At 43.8% G+C, this 24,495-nt stretch overlaps 1 protein-coding gene across 1 annotated transcript in view; it reads left to right on the plus strand.

The window, feature by feature from the left end:
* The window catches only part of SVEP1 (sushi, von Willebrand factor type A, EGF and pentraxin domain containing 1), a 534,033-nt gene that overhangs the window by 315,996 nt on the left and 193,542 nt on the right, over positions 1-24,495 (plus strand). Inside the window, exons 24-28 of the mRNA XM_029614894.1 lie at positions 1,300-1,501; positions 7,270-7,427; positions 7,879-8,080; positions 9,796-9,971; positions 18,359-18,483. Of these exons, the coding sequence (XP_029470754.1) occupies positions 1,300-1,501; positions 7,270-7,427; positions 7,879-8,080; positions 9,796-9,971; positions 18,359-18,483 (863 nt within the window). The remainder of the gene's footprint in view (positions 1-1,299; positions 1,502-7,269; positions 7,428-7,878; positions 8,081-9,795; positions 9,972-18,358; positions 18,484-24,495) is intronic.

Genomic DNA, 24,495 nt, shown 5'->3' on the forward strand with positions numbered 1-24,495 from the left:
AACCTAAAAAGAGCTTAAGGATTATAGCCAATTTCCCTAATTCACTTAGAATAAAAATCTTTTTTTGCTTCCAAAGTTTGAACTCTATAATTATTTAAGGTGGCGGTAGTTGCTTGTAAGTTCATAAGTTCGATATTTACACCGACGTTCATTTTTTCGAAGGGATCATCTAATTCTAAGAGCAAGTGTTAATCATGGTTGGGATTTTTGTGAGAACATTCAGTCTGCCTAAGAGGGGCTAAAAAGCATCCAGTACAGATGTCAAAGCAGAATCCTATTGAGAAATCATTGTTTCCAATTCGCCTGCTTGGATTGAGGCTAAATGAGGTGATATAACAGTTTTCCAATGAGTTATGTCAATCTGGCACTTTTCATGAGCGATAATTTACATTTTAAAAATGAAATGGGTGTTTTTCAGGTCTCTATTTTGCAAAATTTCTGAACTACTTTCTGATGTTCAATTGTGACTGGTGGTGGGGGGAAGGGGGGGAGGTTGAAGGGATGTAGCAGAAGTGGTGGAAATGGGGTTCCTACAGCTGTATTGTGTTTTTCAGGAGGAGAGGCAGGAGTGGTGGGGCTAAGATCTTTAGTGGCAGGAAGGGCAGAGATGGGATCCCATCACAGAAATACAAAACCTTATAGCAGAAAAGGAACATAAGGCTCTCGCAGCGGGCCCAGTTTCCTTCCTCTTGCAATACCGTAGACCTCACGAGATTTTTTACTTTTCCTTCACTTGTTCCCAACTAAGAATGCTCTGTACTTATTCCACGCATGCTCGGATTGTTTCTCTGTTTTTACTACCACCACCAGTGTCTGGCAAGAGGGAGGTGGAGTAAGTAGGGATGGGTCACATCACTCTATAGTATCTGGCAAAGAGAAGAGAATGAAGGTGGAAGGAGTGGCAGGGATGAGGTCACATCATTCTCATTAGCTTCATGGAGTCGGAAGTGCAAAAGAAATTTTGTGTGTATGTGGTTATGTGCATTCTTCTAGAGGAGGATTATAACTTCATCAGATTCTCAAAGGGGTCTGTGACCCAAAAAAAGTTAAGAACCACTGGTCTAGAGGTAGAGTAGAAGAAATTGGGAGGCGTGGTGGGGATGGGGGGTTCCATCGCTCTACAGTGGCAAAACACTTTTTCTGGTTTTGATCTCTGATCCACTCAGATCTGCTGGCCGGCCTCTGATCTCTTCCATTGTTTCCTAGAGGTTTCATCAGTAAGAACTTCATTGTTTACAAACTTAGTTCATGGCCTCATTTTCACAGATTTTTTTTTCCTTTCACTTTCTCTGGTCTTAGGCATCCATTGTGAAACAGAAGCTAATGAATGCTTGTCAGACCCCTGTTTAAACCGTGGCGTTTGTGAGGATCAAAAAGGTGGTTTCCAGTGCCTTTGCCCATCTGGTTTTACTGGTTTCCTTTGCGAAAAGAATATCGATGAATGTCACAGCAGACCCTGCAAAAATGGCGCCAGATGCATTGATGACATTGACAGCTTCAGGTGACTTATACTGTTCTGATATGAGACGGCACATTTAGGGTAACTGCGTGGTACAGTGCTGACCTACAAAACAAAATCTGTAGAGTCTGATGAAGACCTCAACCAGTCAGATGCCTTTATAACCTTGCACATGAAATCTTTCTATGTCTTCTAATGGTTTTTTTGTACAAATAGCAATGAGCATTTGTGACCCATATTTACTGGCTCATTATCAAGGAAAAGTCTTCAGCAAAATTAAATTTTGTAATGTGTACAGTGGTGGTCCCATCTTGGGTCTGCTTTGTATAGTCCAGGCCTATAGTCCCTAAGGATTTATTTTGCCTTCACAGAAAAATACCTCTGCATATAGTGGACACATGTAGCAGACACACAAAGAGGCTGTATTAGCACATGTCTGAAACATATTAGCAGTAGTGCCAATTGTTAAGACATCAATTCTAACTACTGTCCATTCACCTTTCCTGAATAAGCATTCAGAAATCACTTTAAAATCTATTTTTAAAAATCTATCAAAAGTGAAAATACATCTTCCATTGACTTACTTGCCTTATCTTCAGTGAGAAATACAGAATTTCTATTTAAAGGCTCAGTAAATGTCTTGCAAATTTTGCATGCAAGTTACTGACATCAGAACTGATCATGAAGCTGTAAGATACTAATTTGCTCACACTGTGGGAGAACAGACACCTCATTGCCCCATTCCCTGTTTCTCCTCACACATGCATACCTATAGCAGCCAAGGGGATGTGTCTAGTCATTGCTTAATGCTTTATGTCACTCTGACCCCATACACTATGCCTGTGACAGAAAGGCAGAAAATGCTGGAGGGTCTTATGTACTAACCCAGCCGTTCCATCTTTATACTACATGCACGGTACAAGTCTCAATGTCATACTTAAGTCCCAACCTCATAGCCTACATAGCTGCATGGAAGCCTTCTGTTATTATAAAGACACAGCAGTGGCATGCAGTGCTCCCTTAGCACCCTCTTTCCTTCCATCTTGCCCCCCCACCAAGTCACCAGTAATTTCACTGTTAGTCCCCTCTCCACTCCCACGCTCGGCAACCCCTCTCCAGTCTCCCAACAATCTCGCTCCCTCAATGACTTCTCCCCTAGACACAAAAGATACATGAAACCCATATAGCATTAGGCCTATTGTAGCAAATAATGGGTGAGGGCTTGGCCCTCAGAAAGCCATGAATAAACAATTACAATATAGTAAATCTCCCATACCTATCAAAAGGCAACACTATATTAGGCTCTAAAACACCAATACTTCTCCTATTGGAAAACAGAACAAGCTATAAAATACCGGTAAAATAAAAAATATATGTACTTAAGAATATTGTACCAAAGCTTTTAAAACTACATAGGTTCCTTCTTCAGATATCAGATCAGAGACATTCATATTTAAAGACGGGTCCTATATTGTTTCAGTATGTCATGTAAAATATTTTTGGATAATACTTACATAGATCCAATAAAAACTAATTACAATCTGCCAAGAATACAGTTTACCCCAAAAAACAAATCTGTTATATCAAAACAGTAATTCCCAGGTCTCAAACAGAACAAACCACCCTAGCTAGGAAAGAGCAGCACTGCAAATATTACAACAGGCCCTAGAAGACCAATGCACCTCCTATTAAAAACAGAACAAGATGGCCTGCTATAGACCCCTACACAGAAACTATACAATAGCAGAATACCTCACCTCTCTCTCACATACAGAACACAGACAGACCCTTACCAAAGACAGAATAAGAGCTGAACAAATGCAAAAATAAAGAAATATAAAACATTATTCATATAAGTAAAACCATACTAATAAAAATAATAAATATTTAAAAACAACTGATAAATAGAGCATCCAATAATTAAAACCTCATAACAATAAAATATTTCAAAACTTCAGATACATCAGTCAACATCCAATAATGAAACTAATAAGGATTAAAAAATCTCCCACTCTCCATACCTGGGATGTTTTCATTTCTAGCCAAGGAGATTGTTGAGGATTGAGGGAAGAGGGCTGCACAAACTTTATCTTCTCTCTCACCCCCTCACACACACACACCCCAGACATAAACTGTCCTCCACACACACACATATACTGGCTCTCACTCATATACATACACACATCCAGGCTCTCATACACACTCACCCAGGCTCACACAAACACAGACACACCCCCCGGCTTACCCACACCCACCCAGGCTTACACACACACACGTATACACACACACAGGCAGTCATCTACCTCCACACACAGGCAGTCATATATACATAAAGAGGTTCTGTATGTATGTGTGAGAGAGAGAGAGAGAGAGACTCTCACCAACTCACCCATTTACCACCTTTCCCACACCCACCACACACACACACACACATACACATACACATACAGGGTCTCACCCAGCTACACACAGCCTCTCACCCACAAATACATGCACACACACACACATACACACACACACACACACACAAACAGCTTCTCTCTCTCTCACACACACACACACATATCCAGGCTTTCACACCACACATACAAACTCACAAACCCAGGCTCTCACTCACACAGCCACCTACACACACCCACGCACACACACTCCTCCACCCATATCCACACATACAGGCAGTCATCCATCCATACACAGACAGTCATATGCACACACAGGCTCTCACCAACACACTCATCCACTGCCTTTCACTCGTTCACCCACTCACACATGCACATAGGCTCTCACCCAGCCACACACAACCTCTCAGCAACCCACACACAACCTCTCACCCACACTTACACACAGCCTCTCTCTCTCTCACTCACACACACACACACACACACAGTCTCTCACCCCCCCCCCCCACACACACACACATGCACAGACTCTTACACATACACACACACACACACACACGCACATGGCCTGGGCTCTGCATCAGCTGCCAGCATGATGGGACTACTGGATCATTCTCTCTTCAACCATCTGTGGGATGAGGTCCTCTGGTGGCCGCCGCTTCCTCCCTTTTTTTAGGCCTCTGTGGGATGAGTTTCATAGCGGCCTGCCGATCCTGTCTTACTCTTCAGCCACCAGCAGGACGAGGTCTGCTGGTAGCCACCATGTCCTCTCTTTTGCTTCGGCCACATCATGGGGTGGGCAGCAACAAGAGTTGCCATTATTCAAACATCATCTCCTGTGTCCGCAGGGCAGCAGTAAGAGCTGTGAGATTAGCCCTGTGGCTGCAGGTGTTACGATCCCCCCTGTTGCTGCGCTACAGGTGGTATCTCACCTTCCACTGGAGGCCGCTTCGAAGCCAGGGCCTCGCCTGTGTTCCATCCAGGATTTGCTCCAGGGCCTGGGAGGCCTAGCTGTTCCTGAGGCCTGCCTGTGGCTTGCTTGGCTGCGTTTGGACTTCCTGCTTCAGCCACGCCCTTCTCCCTAGGGGCTGGCCCGCAGCTCTCCACCTCTGTTATAGGGCCAGCAAGGGGCGGTCCAGGTGAACTCCTCCCAGGGAGTTGCCCACTTCAGCTGTATAAAAGGACTTTCTCTTCAGTTCCAGTGGGCCATTGGATTGGGTTCTACAGTTGCCTGTAACCGTTCCTGATCCAGGTCCTCTGTGGTCAGCCTTGCTTTGATGGCTCCTTGTCCTGTCTCTGCCTTGATGTCTGTTCCTGATGTTACCTGATGTCTGTTTCCGTTCCAGTGCCTGATCCAGTTCCTGCTTTTTCTTCCTGCTTTCGGCTGCCAGGAGTGCAGCAAACCCCGCTTTAGGCTGCCAGGAGTGCAGCAAATCCTGCTTTAGGCTGCCAGGAGTGCAGCAACCTACCCTATCTTGACTGCCAGGAGTGCAGTACCCTCCGCTTCCTCTTCCCTGCACGTGTCCGCTCCCGCGATTGTAGGACAGGGTGGTCCGTGACCAGTCCAGCCGTGCTGGCTGTGTAGGGCGCCTTGAGAGACAGTGCCTGTATCCTGCTTCAGCCCTGCCTTGATGTCTTGTTTCAGCCCTGTCTTGGATGTCTGCTTCAGCCCCCGTCTGATGTCTTCAGTTCTAAGGACTCTGTCTGCCCTCGCCTCTGTCCAGCCTGCCGCCCTATGCCGTACCCAGCGGCAGGTCCGAAAGGGCTTGGAACAGTCAGAGGACCGTTCATCAATCAACTTCCCAGTGTTGTTTGCCATGGGCGTGCAGGTCCGGCTGAGGGTCAGACTTCGCTCCTTACCCCCTGCTTCTGTTCCTGCCTGGCTCACCATGCCTGCACCGGCTCACCTCCCACGGTGTGGCTTGGGGCTCCTCCTTGAGTCTTGCCGTGGCCCAAGGGCTCACCAACTGCTATGGAGGCGACCGCGCCCTGCGTGCTCGGTAACAGCAGGAGATGATGTTAACCCCAAAAAATGATACTCCAATCTCTGATCTTCTCAAGCTTCGACTACTGCAATGCCCTACTCATTGGACTCCTCAAAAATACCACACACCCACTCCAAATCCTTCAAAATGCCACCGCAAAGAATTCTCACCGTACAAAAAATTTCGATCACATCACACCAACTCTAAAAGAACTTCACTGGCTACAAGTTGAAAAACGGATAGAATACAAAATACTATTGATCCTACCTAAGTCAATGCACAACACTGAATTAACCACCCTTCATCATCACAAACCACAACGAAACACAAGATCCACAAATAAAGCACTATATGCAATACCTCCAGTCTCATCCGCCAAACTAACCTCCACAAGACAGAGAGCTCTATCAATAGCTGGACCCCTGCTATGGAACACACTACCAGAATACCTAAGGATGCAAAACAATGCAAAAATATTCAAAAAATCACTAAAAACATGGCTATTTCAACAAGCCTACAAAGATGGCATTGGTTAAACAACACAGACACACAAATCCCAACAACACGACCACACATATAAAACCATGCACTTCTCACACTCCATGATTTGAATACACTGCACTTTCCACCCTATTCACTTGTAAATCTTAATGTACTGTCTACATACTTACATCCTCTACACTCTTTGTGATTAGTTATATTGATGCTCAATTACAATTCATCATATTTTGTTTACTTTGTTATGACGGTTATATTGTTAGCACGGTTATATTGTTAGCACTGTTTTTAACGTTATTTGCTGTAAAAGTTGTTGCAACTGTAAACCGGAGTGAAGGCTTGTTCCAAACTTTGGTATAGAAAAACTCACAAATAAATAAATAAATACATGTTTGGTTAAATACAACTCCTGGTGCTCCCTTCCCGATCTGATGTATAAAATTGGGGTGGCACTTGCCAGCCCCTAGCAATGCCTATGGATTGGGGATTCACTGAACCCCTTGAAGGCCTTGAATGCATGCCACTGATGCACAGTACCAAAGTGGGTAATCTACATCACAGGGCATTTTATTCCAGTATCAGCAGAAGGGAAAAGAAAGGCATTGGGGTAAGCCAATCTCATTCATGTTGTACTGGCCAGAAGAATTAAAGAACATGTGACGAAGGAATCTCGATTGAGGAAAGCATCACAAAAATGTTATTGATACAGCATTAGCCACTGGGAAAGAAAAACCATGACTTTTCAAAACATTACAGTCTCTGATAGCATGAAAATATTTAGTGCTAGAATGTAGCTGTTGATGATCTGATTGCAATCAAGATTTAAATAGAATGGTGGTATCTGCACTTGTTTTTCATATCATGGGACAGTACTGCTCTGCCTGCATCAGTGAGCATGACAGTGATCAAGCTTTGTGGTTTTCTTCAGGTGCGAGTGCACAACAGGTTACAGCGGGGTGAGCTGTGAAATAAACATCAATGAGTGTGAGTCCAACCCCTGCTTGAATCAAGCCACCTGTGTGGATGCCCTGGATTCCTACATCTGCAAATGTGCACCTGGCTTTACCGGCAGAAGGTGTGAAACAGGTATATACAGTTTGACAGAAAGGTATCGTCAGCTGCGTACACTGCCTTGCTAAGGCCTCTGGGTCAGAAAGTTCAATCTCAGCGTAATTGTCCTCATTTGGAACCTAATTTTCTAACTGCGCATACAGGGCTGAAGTCTGCCAGTAGAAAGTACTCGCAGATGAGCCCAATTTTTCAAATCAGACTTAGGCACTGTCTCCAGCTCTGCACCCCCCCCCCGAATGCCTCTTTCCGGTGCGCCTAAAAATATGCATATAAGAGTTACACAGGTACTTTTATGCACACAAACACGCAGGCAATTTTGAAAAGCCCATTTATGTTCATAAAACTGGTGACTATTACTAACAGATTCTGGTTCACAACAGATGTGATTTCAGGCTTTAGTGGTGCTGAGGGCTAGGGATTTCATTTTAGCAACCAATGTAAAACTGAAGAATCTTTTTTGTTGCAGAACAGTCCTCAGGTTTTAACCTGGATTTTGAAGTCTCTGGGATCTATGGCTATGTCTTGCTTGACAACGTTCTCCCATCGCTCAGTGCCATCTCCTGTGCATTCTGGATGAGGTCCTTTGACACCACCAACTATGGAACACCGGTTTCTTATGCAGTAGAGAATGGAAGTGACAATGCATTTCTTCTCACAGACTACAATGGGTAAACTAGGCCGCAGTATTGGCCTTTTGCAGATTACTGGCATGTTTGCGAGTTAATGATTCTTTGAGACCCAGGGGGTCATTTTCCAAGGAGTTTCCGCAGGAGATAATTCCACAAATCGCACTAACAGCCGTTAACGTGATTTGCGAATGCAAATTTGTATTCAGGGGGCGGAGTATATGTAAAGTAGGAAAGAGTTATCCTGTGCAGCAAAACAGCTGCAGTGTTAGCACAGCTCCTAATGCGGCCAATAGCTACAACCCTTTCATTTGCAGTATGTTGTGCACTAGAGGCCAGTAAAGGTTTATTGCAGTTCACAATGTTTCCAGACAGCCTCTTTCAGGGGGAGGGGGGAGGAGGGAGAGAGAGAGAGACTTGCTATAGTGTCTCTTCCCTAGACAGGTATTTGTATCCCTATGAGAGGCCCACCTAGTAACTCGAGGTGGGGATTAGGTATGAGTGTAGGGGGTTGGAGGCCACTTTCACATTCAACATGAGACGTACGAACAGAACAGTGGTCTCTTATGAAGATTTGCTGGCCTTCGGAGTGAGGAAACTCACTCCAAGATGAGATTTGGCAAGATTTGGGCAATGTTCTCTCAAACTAGCTTGATGGACACTCTACCTGGGCAACAACAATCTAGGTGGAGAGAACATTGTCCAAATCTCATCTTGGAGTGAGTTTCCTCACTCCGAAGGCCAGCAAATCTTCATAAGAGACCACTGTTCTGTTCGTACGTCTCATGTTGAATGTGAAAGTGGCCCCCAACCCCCTACACTCATACCTAATCCCCACCTCGAGTTACTAGGTGGGCCTCTCATAGGGATACAAATACCTGTCTAGGGAAGAGACACTATAGCAAGTCTCTCTCTCTCTCTCTCTCTCTCTCTCTCTCTCTCTCTCTCTCTCTCTCTCTCTCTCTCTCTCTCTCTCTCTCTCTCTCTCTCTCTCGTGAACTGCAATGATTTGTTGGTTGTTTTATCGCACACACGAAGATGTTTTCACGAAAACATCACGGCACGTGAAGTTTCCCCACTGCACGAAAAAAGCCTCATTTGCTTGGGAAACGCCCCTTAATGCGATATTGGAAAATGAGGCCCCCAGTTTGAAATACTTTGTCAATGGATGAGAGGGTCCTGTAATCAACTCTGCAATGCTGAGTTGAGGAATTAAGATTAATTAGTCATCACCTTTGACCTGTGGTTTTCATTTAATTAGAATTTGATATATGATGAGCAAAATAATGATTAGCACATGGTGAAAAATGAATAGTAGCAGAGCTGTTTGCTAATCCAGGTAACTGAAGTCTTTGCTATTGCAATTCTGCTACACATTCTTTAGAATTTTATTTAGCTAATTCCAACAAAAGGAGTGCATAGGCGCATGTTTGCTCTGAAAATTTGGGGTAATGTTTATGTGTAAAAGGTGCACACAGACTTTACCCCAAAACACCCACAATTATTAAATTGCTCTCTATATGTTTGAGAAGTTGTGATGTTTGTTTGTTTGTTTATTTTTTATTTTGAAGAATCTATGAATTTTTCAAAGTTTAAACACATGGAGATATTTTTGGTTTAAAAAGTTCAAAATGTCACTGAAGTCCTGTCACAAATGGACTCTTGAGTCTTTATCCATTCTGAGTACAAACAGACATAAAAAAAAAAAGATATGGTAAATATGATTGCATTCATGTCCTGCTGTCTTCCCTGTGCAGCTGGGTCCTTTATGTGAATGGGAAGGAGAGGATAACAGATTGCCCCTCTGTGAATGATGGAAAATGGCATCACATTGCAGTCACCTGGACGAGCACTGATGGAGCTTGGAAAGTGTACATTGATGGGAAATTATCCGATGGTGGCACAGGCCTATCTGTAGACACAAGTATTCCTGGTAATGTAGAGGAGGTTTTTTTTCCCAGTTTTCTAATTATGGCTAGGATTCCTTTTTTCTTATATGTTGTGATCACACTACTTGTACTGTATTTCTTTGCACTTGCTATCTTGTGCCTCAAGCAGCTCTTTTGTATTCTCGATTATCTACTAGCACAGTTACATTCCCCAAGTCTGGAGCATCTGTTCCAGGATGAAATTCTTGCTGCTGTTAGCACAATATCCTCTCACTTCCTGATTATATGGTTCATGCATAAGACACTTCACAGAAATGATCCTTTCAGATTTACTAAGCATTTTTTTCCAGATAAAAAAATGAGAGAAGCCTTTAATACATCATATCCCAAGAGGTTGAGTTGTTTTTTGTAGCATAGAAATTATTTATACTTTCAGCCTGACAGTGCCTGAGACTGCTTGTACAAAGCTGACAATAAAAGTTTTTGATTTATTTATTATTACTTATTTATTTTAAAATGTTTCTATACTGCTTTTACAAAGTTTAGTAAAAATGGTGTGCAAAAAATATAAATCATAAAATAACAATTAAAAAATCTTATAATAAAATAAAAAATACAATAAAACAAAGTTCATAATTTATTAAATCACATCAAATCAGACATAACAAGATCAAGACAAGTGCCATCTTATGGTTAAGAGAAAATGAGAGAAATGGATTGTTATATTGAGTGTGAAGTGGTTAATGTTTAATTGGAACAATTTTGAAAGCAATCTGAAACAGATGAGTCTTTAAGGATTTCTTGAAGTGAATTGGGTTGGATAGTGATCTTAATGAATCTGGTAATGCATTCCAGAGAATGGGACCTGCTACTGAAAAGGCCCTTTTCCTTGTGATATCTAATCGTGCTTGCTGAGGTGAAGGGATGTCTAAGAAATTTTTTGTTAGGGATCTCAAATGTCTAGTGGGTTTGTAAATACAAAGTAGGGAACAGAGCCAAGTAGAAGAAGAGTTATGAATGAGTGAATGGATAATGGTAAGGATTTTGTATTGTATTCTGAATTTTATTGGTAATCAATAGGGATGTGAATCGTTTTAGGACGATTAAAATTATCGTCCGATAATTTTAATATCGTCTTAAACCGTTATGGAACACAATACAATAGAGATTCTAACGATTTATCGTTATAAATCGTTAGAATCGTGAGCCGGCACACTAAAACCCCCTAAAACCCACCCCCGACCCTTTAAATTAAATCCCCCACCCTCCCGAACCCCACCCAAATGAGTTAAATAACCTGCGGGTCCAGCGGCGGTCCGGAACGGCAGCGGTCCGGAACGGGCTCCTGCTCCTGAATCTTGTTGTCTTCAGCCGGCGCCATTTTCCAAAATGGCGCCAAAAAATGGCGGCGGCCATAGACGAACACGATTGGATGGCAGGAGGTCCTTCCGGACCCCCGCTGGACTTTTGGCAAGTCTCGTGGGGGTCAGGAGGCCCCCCACAAGCTGGCCAAAAGTTCCTGGAGGTCCAGCGGGGGTCAGGGAGCGATTTCCCGCCGCGAATCGTTTTCGTACGGAAAATGGCGCCGGCAGGAGATCGACTGCAGGAGGTCGTTCAGCGAGGCGCCGGAACCCTCGCTGAACGACCTCCTGCAGTCGATCTCCTGCCGGCGCCATTTTCCGTACGAAAACGATTCGCGGCGGGAAATCGCTCCCTGACCCCCGCTGGACCTCCAGGAACTTTTGGCCAGCTTGTGGGGGGCCTCCTGACCCCCACGAGACTTGCCAAAAGTCCAGCGGGGGTCCGGAAGGACCTCCTGCCGTCCAATCGTGTTCGTCTATGGCCACCGCCATTTTTCGGCGCCATTTTGGAAAATGGCGCCGGCTGAAGACAACAAGATTCAGGAGCAGGAGCCCGTTCCGGACCGCTGCCGTTCCGGACCGCCGCTGGACCCGCAGGTTATTTAACTCATTTGGGGGGGGGTTCGGGAGGGTGGGGGATTTAATTTAATGGGTCGGGGGTGGGTTTTAGGGGGTTTTAATGTGCCGGTTTTGCGATTTTTAGATTTTTAGATTTTTCACGATTTTTCACGATTTTTCACGATATTTTACCCCCCCAAACGGCAACAATACGATTCCCTCCCCCTCCCAGCCGAAATCGATCGTTAAGACGATCGAGGACACGATTCACATCCCTAGTAATCAATGCTATGTCTGAAGCACTGGAGTGATGTGATTTCTAATGGAAGTACCTGATAGGATACGTGCTCCTGCATTCTGGGCTAGTTGTAATGGTTGGATGATAATATCGGGAAGACCTAGATAAAGAGAATTACAGTAATCAAGACCTGAAAAGATAATAGATTGAAGGATAGTACGAAAATCTCGAAAAAACAGTAATGGACGAAGGCATTTCAGAAGTTGTAGTTTGTAAAAGGAATTTCTTGTTACTGATGAGATATGTTGCGTGAACCACTAGCAGAAAATCAAGGGATTGAAGCTAAGGCCTAAAAAATCAAGGCCCTTGACTACAGAGAACTGGAATAATGGAAGAGTGAGGAGGACAAGCCTTCTATTTTGTTATAGTGCTACTTTAAGAGGGAGAGATAAATTGTTTTACTGTTTCTTCATTTATAACTAAAGTGCCAAAAAAGAGACTTTGATAAAATGTGGAAGATAGAAAAAATGTAAAGGTGCAGCTACAAAGGTTAAGAGTGTAGTCCAGTTGTATTCCACACATTAAGAAAGGTGGAAGGAAGACCAAACAATTGCCAGTATGATTAAAAGGTGAGATGAAAGAGGCTATTCTAGCCAAAAGATCTTTCTTCAAAAATTGAAAGAAGGATCCATCTGAAGAAAATAGGAAAAACATAAGCATTGATAGTTAAATGTAAAACACTGATACAACAAGCTAAGGGGGTCATGTTCTATCCGTATCACACACAAATAGTCCCTTTTCGCGTGCAATACCTTGATAGGGGCAGAGTCGGGACCGGAAGAGGAGGAGTCGGGGCGGATGCGGCAGTAACTTTGCTGGCGGTGATAAGTTAAGCCACGTTATCGCTGCCAGTAGAGCACCCAATAGCGCCACCTTTCATGGTGGCGCTATTGGGTGCGAAAGCCAGCAGCAATAACACCGTAGTGGTGCAATCACTGCCGGCGTTCGCAGGCCCATACCCGCTTCGCCCCCCATTACCACGGGATTCACAAAGCTGTGCGACAATAGAAAATCCAGCCCTAAGAGAGAACTTAAAAAGTAGTTGGCCAAAGAGGCAAAAACTCATAATAAAAACTTTAAAAAATATATCTGAAGCAGGAAGCCTGTAAGGGAGTTGGTTGGACTATTAGATGATCGAGGGGTTAAAGGGGCACTTAGGGAAAATAAGGCCATCAGGAAAAGACTAAATTAATTCTTTGTTTTGGTGTTTATTAATGAAGATGTTGGGGAGATACCTGTTCCAGAGAGAGTTTTTAAAGGTGATGATTCAGATGAACTGAACCAAATCATGGTGAACTGAAGAGTAGCAAATCACCCAGACCATATGGTACATACCCTACAGGTGTCAAAGGGTTTAGTGAAAATTTTACAATTCACTGGTAAACACATTTCTGGGAACATTTTGTTTCCTCCTGAACCTTCAGTGAAACAAGTAGATTTTAACAAACTGAACACAAATATGCATTTATTATGTCTGTATCATGTACCGTTTGCCAGAAAAGTGCGATATACATTAAGCATAGTTACATGTCAGTAGCTATAATGGCAACGTTGGCACCAGAAACACCAGAAACAGTCAGTTATATGATCTTTCTATTCCCTCCATATTATTGGGATGGCAAACAGCATAGATGGTTGCACAGCTTTCAGTTGTCTGCAAGATGCGCAGCATATATGAGAAGCCCATGCTCTGTCCTGGTCACCAATTTTGAGTCTGAAGTATAAGTTGTATGCCTTCATAATGAGTGCAGTCACACTCCTTTTCTGTGCTTTCAGAGTAAACTCACCACAGATGTAGCAAAACGTGTCATGGCTATTACGACATTGGCACGACATTTCATAAAGTATATGAAATTAAATCCACAAGCTTTAAACTCAACTGTTTTAGCGATATGATTTGCTCATTCACACAGATGTTGCATAGGAGACTACTCATTGCCACTGCTTATATAAGGCTGCGTCGTCATGGAAACAAGTTGGAATCTTGCAACCAAGCTGGGGCTTGCCCGAGCAAGTTCTGGCATGATCAGGCAGAGTTTCTTGGTGTATTTTTTAAAAAGTTAGTCTCAAGTAAGCTGGAGGAGGAGTCAAGATGGCGGCACAGTGAGGACGTGAGGATGAGCAGCTCCAGCTTTGCCTTTGGAAAAATGAGTTTCTTTTGTTTGAAATGCCTCCTAAATGCAAGGGAAAGGTGCAGGTATACCCCTCTGAACCTTTCCCCTCCCCGATCCATCAGCTGGAAATTACCCGCTTCATGTTTTCGCCAGCGCTCAACCCGGGAGCTGAGGAGCCTGATATGCGGGGCAGCTTGGGAGAGCTGCTCGCGCCAGCAGAGGAGGTATCCTTGTCTAGAGCTTAGACAGCCACCGTTGCAGAGGACGAGCATGGAGAACCCCTCTGGGGCACCTGCAGATGACCTCATCTCCGGGCTCAGTGTAGAGGGAATGTTTCAGAGCGCTTTAACGCCGAAGCTGGCTTCACCCTCGGTGGTTTCTCCAGCTGGGTTGGTTGGTACAGGACCTTCAGGTACCACTGCAGATGACGGAGTGATGAATGAGAACCCTAATATGGGGATATCAACAACCATAATAGGTACTATCTCCATCGGTGAGTCCTTTAAGATTCCGTCTCGCCCTGAGGTAGTGACTTTAGATGCTATATGGGATCTTGTGGCTGGCTTTGCGACAACACTAAATACCTTAAATGTTAAGATAGATTAAATGTTAAGATAAATACCTTAAATGTTAAGATAGAAACAAAAGGCAGCTAGGCCTGCGCATCCGGCGCTGAAGCCCGTCGGGGCAAGGCCTTAAAAACACGCCCAGCACCCCGAGGCTCCAGCCCCGGCCACGCGGCCGATTCCTCCGCTCCGCCCCTCTCAGAGAAACAGCACACGATTGGGGAACCTACCTGCACGTCAGCGGTAAGCCGGGGGTTTTAAAATCCCCCAGCCGCGGCGAACACATCTCACCCATCCTCAGTAACCTACATTGGTTACCAGTAAATTTTAGAATCCTATACAAATCAATCACCCTAATTCACAAAACCATCCATCATCAACTTCAACTCGACTTGGAAATCCCATTCAAACTCCACTCCTCTAACAGACCAACTAGAGAGGTTCTCAAAGGCTCTCTACAATTTCCTCCGACTAAGGCCACACGTCTCTCCACGACCAAAGACAGAGCTTTTTCGATAGCAGGCCCATCTATTTGGAATAACATCCCTGCAAACCTCAGATTGGAACCCTGCCTCTTAACTTTCAGAAAAAGACTCAAGACGTGGCTCTTCCACCAAGCCTTCTCCGATCCTCCAGACAATCACTAATGGCTTCCACTCTCATCCGGCCTTGGCATTTATTTTCATGAACTATGGACTCTGGTACCTCCAGGTTAAAGCACTTTCAAGCTTTAACCCGTTCTCTCTATCGTATCTTTCATAATTAATACTTACCTTTATCTTCCTTCCAGCTTGTTTTTAAGCTTCCAAGTTCTTGACTCCCGTTGATTGTAACTTTGACTTATTCCTATCTATGGTTATTTATTGTTCACCTGAATTGTTCCTTCAGTTATACCCTCTGTTAAATGTAAACCGATCCGATATGGTTATTTACTATGAAGGTCGGTATAAAAAACTGTTAAATAAATAAATAAATAGATCACTCTGTTTCTAAATGCCAACAACATTTTCTGGAAATACAATCGCAGGTTAATTTGATGTCAACTAAAGTATCTGGTATAGAAGAAAATGAAAAGAAAACTCAAGAATTCAAAGTTGCCACAGTTAAAGATCGAGAAGTTCTTGTAAGATGCATAGAACATTTAAAACTTTTAAAACTGTTAAATAAATAAATAAATAGATCACTCTGTTTCTAAATGCCAACAACATTTTCTGGAAATACAATCGCAGGTTAATTTGATGTCAACTAAAGTATCTGGTATAGAAGAAAATGAAAAAAAAACTCAAGAATTCAAAGTTGCCACAGTTAAAGATCGAGAAGTTCTTGTAAGATGCATAGAACATTTGGAGAACAATGCCAGACATCTTAACTTGCGTTTTCTTCAGCAATGGAAGTTATTGATAGAGGAACTTATTAGTTTCTTTTATCTCCTCTTGTGATTTAAATGTTGTAATGAAAAATTACTTCAAGAAGTACTCTGTTATTTATTTTGATTCATCTGTAAAAAAATTTCCTGATTTAGCGTCAATCACCCAAATTTGGCGAAGAGGGTTCTTAACCCTCAGCCAAGATATTGTTGCTCTAGGTTTTTCTTTTTTATTTCATTTTCCTTGTAAATGTGTAATCAGAAAAGGGGATGAATGTTTTATTTTTTTCTCTCTTGAACAGTTAAAGTTATTTGTGGAGACAAAAAACTTACCACTTCTTCCCCGATATGCACATGAAAAATAGGTAGCGCTGGATGACTGTGCTATGTTTTGGGTTTTTTTTCTAAATTCTCCCTTTAAATTGTGTTCTCCTCCCCCCTTGTATTTTGCTGGGAAGTGGATTAGATATTATACCTTGATTTCATTTTGATTTTGCTGAGATTGATTGTGATTATCCATGGATTTCTGTAACAAACTATGGCCTGGATTTATCAAAATGTGATAGCAAAAGCAGTGTGCTTTATGCTAATATACAGCTTATCACAATTTGTGCTAATTACCTATATGAAGAGCTAAGTTAACACAAATTGTGATAACATTTTCAGACTTTGTGATAAATGCCATACTTGTATACAACCATTGGGGAGAGATGGAGAGAGAGAGTTACATACTAGCTATTATGTCCTTTCCGTTCCCTAGATAGGTATTTGTATCCCTATGGGAGGTCCACCTAGTAACTCGAGGTGAGGTTTAGGTATTAGTGTAGGGGGTTAGGGGCCACTTTGACATTCAACGTGAGACATACGAACAGAACAGTGGTCTCTTGTGATGATTTGATGACCTACAGAGAGAGGAAACTCACTCCAAGATGAGATTTGTGCAAGGTTCTCTCCTCCTAGCTTGATGTTACTCAGGTAAAAAGTCCATCAAGCTAGGTTGAAAGAACCTTGCACAAATATTATTTTGGAGTGAGTTTCCTCACTCTGAAGGTCATCAAATCTTCACAAGAGACCACTGTTCTGTTCGTATGTCTCACGTTGAATGTCAAAGTGGCCCCTAACCCCCTACAGTAATACCTAAACCTCACCTTGAGTTACTAGGTGGGCCTCCCATAGGGATACAAATACCTATCTAGGGCAATGACACTATGGTTAGTTTCTCTCTCTCTCTCTCTCTCTCTCTCTCTCTCTCTCTCTCTCAATGGCTAGGTTGGTACTCCAAATCTACTAAAACAGGCCTTTTAGGAAACTAACACCTTACCACCCCATAACACAAGCTATTGTATGGCTTAACACCACTGAAAAAGGTGTAGTTAAAAATCAACATTCACAGAATGGCAAGCCTACTCCTTCTCAAATTTGCATCACACCACACAATATGGTGTTTTTGCAGGTGATAAGGCCTGAGCACATTTTAATAAATGACCCCCTTAGTTATGTTTGTAAAGTTAAAAATTCATGAAGAGTTAAAAAAAAAAAGTTAGTCTCTGTTACATGTTATGTTGCTTATGGCTGTCAAAAATACGACATGAATTTTAAAAATCTTAAAAACTACTATCCAGCAAGAAAATATATGTACATAAGATTATGTTTTAAAATTTCACAATTATTGTAACATAAACTTGGCCATTTCTCAAAAACCTTATGTGATGTACAAATTTCAAAGTAATATCTGTGATCAGCATCAAAAAAATCTATTTGGAACACCAAAAAGCCTGAAGGAAACAAAAACTTTGTTGACCAGTGGAATTATTTACTAAAGGTTGCATTATAATTGATGAGAGGACAACTGGCCATGGGTTTGTACGGTCAGTGGGCAGCAATTCTTGTGGTCAGCTGGGAGTCTTTTGAAGATTCTGCAACCTTAGTGAGGGTGATGCTAAGCTGTTCTGTGTTCTGTGCAGTGAACTCCATTAATAATAACCATACAAATCTGTAGAAGCAAAGCAAATAAATCTCCTCATTATGTTGAAATTATCAATATTATAATAGTTATCAAGCAAACTTAAAAGTTTCAGTATTATGTGCATTTTCAGTAAGTTCAGTCAGACTTTATCAAGCTACAGAAGAAGAAATTGTAATGTGCTCTGTATTTCTTTTATACGTAGGTGGCGGTGTGTTAGTACTTGCGCAGGACCAAGACCAAAGGGGAGAAGGATTCAACCCAGCTGAGTCTTTTGTGGGCTCAATAAGCCAGGTCAACATTTGGGATCATACCCTTTCTCCATCAGAGGTGAATATTTTTGAAAGAACGTACCGGAACATTCTGCAGACACTTAGGGCTCAATTTTAAAAGCCCGGCGCTATACATGCGTGGCCAAGCTGTGCGTGCGCTGAGCGCATTTTCGAAATGGCCCAGCCACCAGGCTGAAAAAGGGGGGGGGGCTGGGGGCAGGGTCTGGGCAGGGGCTGGCCTAGATAGTGCCATTAGGTGCTTTGCCGGGGAAGCACGGCCGGCAGCTGGGCGGCACGCAGAACTTACTCCTGCTCCGTGAAGCGGGTAAGTTCAGGGACAAAACAAATTAGGGTAGGTAGGTGGTGTTTAGAGGTCGGGGAGGAGAGGGGAAGAGGGAGGAAGGATAGGGTTAGGGTGAGGGAACTGGAGTAGGCCTGTTTGCATCACTGCGCGGCTTTTACATAAACTCCGCCCCCCATGCGCACGAGTGGGACACCTGCACGCATGGGGGGGGGGCAAAGGTAGCGCCGGCGCCATTTTGGTTCCTGTCCCCCGACGTCACGAGCGCAGGAGATCGCTCCCGGACCCCCGCTGGACCCCCAGGGACTTTTGGCCAGCTTGGGGGGGCCTCCTGACCCCCACAAGACTTGCCAAAAGTCCAGCGGGGGTCCGGGAGCGACCTCATGCACTAGGGCCGTATTGCAAAATGGCGCCGGCCGTATGGCCATATTGCCGTATTGCAAAATGGCGCCGGCCTCTCCAAGAATTTTTTATGGTATCCTCTTGCGGATCACACGCAAAGGCCCAGATCATCCGACAGACCCTAGACCGTCTGCTGTCCCTTGGCGCCATGCAACCTGTCCCCCAGGTTGAATGGAAGACGGGTCGGTACTCCATCTATGTCGTGGTCCCAGAAAAAGAGGGCTCCTTCCGCCCTATTCTAGACCTGAAGAAGGTAAACAAGGCTCTCAAGATACCACACTTCCAAATGGAAACTCTACACTTCGTTATCGCAGTGGTGCAGAAAGGTGAGCTCTTGGCATCCCTGGATCTGATGGAAGCCTACTTACATATCTATCCGCGAAGACCATCACAAATTTCTTCGCTTCATGATCCTGGGCAGGCATTTCCAGTTTTGCGCTCTACTGTTCAGTCTGGCCACTGCTCCTCGCACATTCACCAAAGTAATGGTTGTGATGGCAGCAGCTCTGCGAAGACAAGGTCTCCTCATTCATCCCTACTTGGACGACTGGCTCATCAGGGCAAAGTCGAGGGACCTCTGCATGGAAGCAATCAGGAAGGTGGTCAGTCTCCTGGAGTCGCTTGGTTGGGTAGTCAATCAATCCAAAAGCAACCTTATCCCATCTCAGTCGATGGACTTCCTGGATGCCTGGTTCGATACCAAAGTAGACAAGGTATTTCTTCCACCGGACCGGATAACCAAATTTATGGGACAGGTTCGACACTTGTTGTCACTCCCACTCCCCAAAGCCTGGGACTATCTACAGGTCCTCGGATCCATGGCATCCACCTTGGAGTTGGTTCCCTGGGATTTTGCTCATTTGAGACCGTTACAATGAGCATTGCTTTCCTGTTAGGTCCCCAAGTTGGAGGAATTCCAGTTCCCTTTACCGCTCACCAATCCCGCAAGATCCAGTCTTGGATGGTGACTTTTCCCCGCAGAATCTGATGTGCGGCCTAGATCTCGAAGTCCCGGCTTGGACAATAGTGACCATGGATGCCAGTCTCTCTGGCTGGGGGGCGGTCTCTCAGTACCACTCAGTCCAAGGCCAATGGTCAGCAGAGGAATCGAGCTGGTCGATCAAATGCCTGGAGAGCAGGGCAGTTCGGTTAGCTCTGAAGCACTTCCTCCCCGTGTTACGCGATCAGGCAGTCCAGGTTCTGTCCAACAATGCGACAATGGTAGCTAACATCAACCATCAAGGCGGCACCAAGAGCCAAGCCATAGCCGAAGAAGCAGAGCAGGTCATGGTTTGGGCGGAAAAACATCTTGCTCTTCTTGCAGCGCCTCACATCGCCGGGATAGACAGCATCCGAGTGGATTTCTTGAGTCAAAAGCGCATAGATCCAGGGGAGTGGGAACTTTTCGACAAAGTGATGGGTCTTATTTCTTGCCGGTGGGGATCCCCCCACATGGACTTGATGGCAACGTGAGGCAATGGCAAAGCTCCTCGTTTTTTCAGCTGCAGAAGACATCACGGAGCAGAGGGAGTCGATGCGCTAGTGCTTCCTTGATCGACCACGGTACTCCTGTATGTGTTTCCTGTATGTGGGCAAGGTTCTCTGTAGGATAGAGGTTCATCCATGGAGCGTGATCTTAGTTGCTCTGGAATGGCCCCAGCGCCCGTGGTTTGCGGATCTAGTCAATTTGGTGGTGGACGGGCCCCTGAGGCTCGGCCATCTTCCAAATCTGCTACGTCAGGGTCCTTTATTTTTCAACCAGGCAGATTGCTTTTGTCTAGCGACTTGGCTTTTGAGAGGAGATGGTTAAGGAAGAAAGGCTATTCGGAAGAAGTAATTACTACCCTACTACAGGCCAGGAAAATATCTACCTCTCTGTCCTATGTTAGGGTCTAGAGAGTCTTCAAAACCTGGTGTAGAGATCAAGGCATCTTTTCCAGACAGGTTTCCGTGCCTCAGAGTTTGGCGTTTTTGCAAAACGGCTTATCTAAAGGCTTGTCCTTTAATTCCCTCCATCTGCAGGTGGCGGCGTTGGGTTCTCTTCTCGGCAGTTCGGTAGCGTCCCATCCAGATGTCGTGTGTTTCCTCAAAGGGGTGAGGCATTTGAATCTGCCCGTCCATCCGGTATGCCCGTCCTGGAGCCTTAATTTAGTGCTTAGAGTGTTGTGTGGTCCGCCTTTTGAGTCCTTAAAACAGGCCACATTAAAGGACCTCACGTTGAAAATGGTATTTTTGGTGGCTATCTGTTCAGCACACAGAATCTCGAAGCTGCAGGCTCTCTCTTGTAGGGAACCTTTTTTGAGAATTTCTGATTCGGGAGTCTCTCTTTGTACTGTGCCTTCCTTTTTGCCAAAGGTGGTCTCCGCTTTTCATTTAAGCCAATCAGTTGAACTCCTGGCTTTTCCTAGTTTATCATCCAATGCCCCGCACGCGAGAGAGCTTCATCGGTTGGATGTCCGGCGGTCTCTGTTGCGTTACTTGGAGATCACAAATCCTTTCAGACTTTCAGATCATTTGTTTGTCTTGTGGAGCAGTCCCAAGAAGGGTCAAAAAGCTTCTAAACCAACGATTGCACACTGGTTGAAAGAGTCTATTTCATCCGGTTACATTTGTAAAGGGCGACCCGTTCCCGAGGGTCTGAAAGCCCATTCAGTTCTTTCACAGGCGGCGTCTTGGGCTGAATGTCAGCTCGTTTCGCTACAAGAAATCTGTAGGGCAGCTACATGGAAAACACGTCATACGTTTGTGCATCACTACTGCTTGGATGTTCAGGCTCCAGATGTCTCTAATTTTGGCAGTGGAGTTCTTCGCGCGGGACTCTCGGCGTCCCACCCTGTATAGGGAAGCTTTGACAAAAAACAACAAAGGGACTACCTTACACCGTGGAAGATTTTATTAGAGGTGCCCGACTCGAACTGAGTTTCGCCAACAAGGTTGCATCAGGGGCTTTATGTTGTAAACATACTCTCACCACAGTAAGAGTCAATATACCAATCTGTGAATTGATTGTTGCAATAAACTTTCAAACAGCGATCTGTCAAAAACCAGTTCGAGTCGGGCACCTCTAATAAAATCTTCCACGGTGTATGGTAGTCCCTTTGTTGTTTTTTGCGTTGGCTACGTGGGACTGCCTTCCGATTTGTTTTATAGGGAAGCTTTGGTACATCCCACAGTCTGGACTGATCCAGGTACGTACAGGGAAAAGAAAATTGGGTCTTACCTGCTAATTTTCGTTCCTGAATATCACAGATAAGTCCAGACGCCCGCCCAAGATACGGAGCGGAATATGAGCGCGGACTCTTTGAAAAGTCCGCGCTCATATTCCAGTTTTATTTCAGACAGCTAAAGAAGAAGGTTAAAGGTTGCTTTCCTGTTATATGTTCTACTGTTCTAAAATGTTAACTTTGCTTGATTCGTTAATTCGTAGTGTTTATTGCTTGGATAATCTTTATACTGAGGGGATGCAGGCGGCACACCAAGTTAAGAGAGGATGCCCTTCAAGTTTTTCTCTGTCTCCATCTGCTGGAAGAGAGGCATACCCAAAGTCTGGACTGATCCGTGGTACTAAAGGAACGAAAATTAGCAGGTAAGAACCAATTTTCTTATATTATTTCAGTCTTGTTAATGGACCCTTTCATATCCCTGAATATTTATTACATTTAATTATTGCCTTTGTTTTCTTTCTTGTCTTTCTGACAAAATGCCCACATTAGGATTACAAGTAAACATAAAAACAATGTCATAGTAATTAAGGCATAACAAATATAAATTACAGTAGGACTAGCATTCCACAAATAATATATAGCATCCTGAATTTACTAAAATGTAAAGTACAAAATGCTTAAATACAAATAAAATAACACCAGATAAATATTCATCCTAATTGCTGATTCTTCTATAACCTAAAACTCTGCAAAACAGAAAAATACATACCTAATCAAAGTTAAAAGCCTCTGCCTGTATTCATATCTGAAAATCAAAATCAAGTGAGCTTTTGCCCTTCTGCCCCTCGGGAGGTTTCTGTCCTCCCTGAGCTCACCTTAGCACATTTGTGTTACAGTTTGACACTTTTATCACCCCTGCCACTGCCCCTGGAACAGCTCACACCTGGCATATGTCAGTTCTTTGGAGCCAGAAGCAAGAGCTTCTTAGGGCTTGTGACCCCCTCCCTCATCTCACCGAGAAAGTGAAGAAATGATCAGCTATGTCCGGCCACCTGCCCAAAGTGATCTCTGCCCTAATTGCACCACAGTCTGAGGCCATGCATCTACATACACTGTTATCATGTCCCTTCCCTCAGATCAGACTCTATGTATGTTATAATCTTACTCTGTATTTGTTGTATATTTTTGACCTGCTGTGATGCACTCTGAGCTGCCTTGATGGAAAAGTGTGAAATAAATAAATAAATAAATAGATAAATGATTATTGATTCAGAAATAATCTAAACATCAGGAGGTCGATATTCAAATACTAGATAGCCTGATAAGTATGACTTATCCAGCTATGTAGTGGCTGATGAATATCCATTTATGTTCAGCCGCCGCTACATAGCTGGATAAGTCGCTTATCTGGATATCTGAAAGGCCAGATAAGTTATGGGCTGGCAGTGGGTGGACCAGGGCGGCATTACTTAGCCGGATAAGTTATCTAGCTAAGTAGTGCTAGTCAGCCTTAGACGGATACATTATCTGGGTAAGTTAGACTCTGCTCAATAGCACGTCTATATTTGGACAGATGTGACTTATCCGCCTAAGTAGCAGTTGCTACAGGGATATTCAGCAGCTTAGCCGTGCAGCTGAATATCCTGTTTAAGTTAACTAGATATGTCTATCTGGCTAACTTAGAAAAAAGGATCGGTTTTCAATATCTACTTCCAGGTCATCTGCTAGATATAGATATATTCTCTGAGGCAATGTATTCTGTAAAAGCAGATTTATACCTGAACAGGATGGATTCCATGTGCTTGATAACCCATATAGTTTTTAGAGAAGAAACAGACAATAGCAGTTCACCTTGTGACTGAAGTGAAAGATTGCCACACATAACCTAGTTGTTTTCAAATACTCAGGCTACACTCCCTAAACAAAAATTGTAAAAGCCACAGTCAGAGTCTTAAATTTTATCTGTACACCAAGTAAGGGAAGTAGAGGTGTAGCTTAGTGGTTAGCACAGCAGGCTGTAAACCAGAGAAACCAGTGTTCAAATCCCACTGCTGCTTCTTGTGACCTACAAAGCCTCCCACCAGTAGGAAGACACTCCTGATTCTTTCTCACCTCAAAAACAAATCCTACTTGTCTAGGGGGACTCTGCTTGATAGAAGCCTTGTTGGTAACTCAGCATGCTTTCTAGCTCCATGCTTGTCAC

This window comes from Rhinatrema bivittatum, chromosome 1 (genome assembly GCF_901001135.1).
Source record: "Rhinatrema bivittatum chromosome 1, aRhiBiv1.1, whole genome shotgun sequence".
NCBI classification, from domain to species: domain Eukaryota; kingdom Metazoa; phylum Chordata; class Amphibia; order Gymnophiona; family Rhinatrematidae; genus Rhinatrema; species Rhinatrema bivittatum.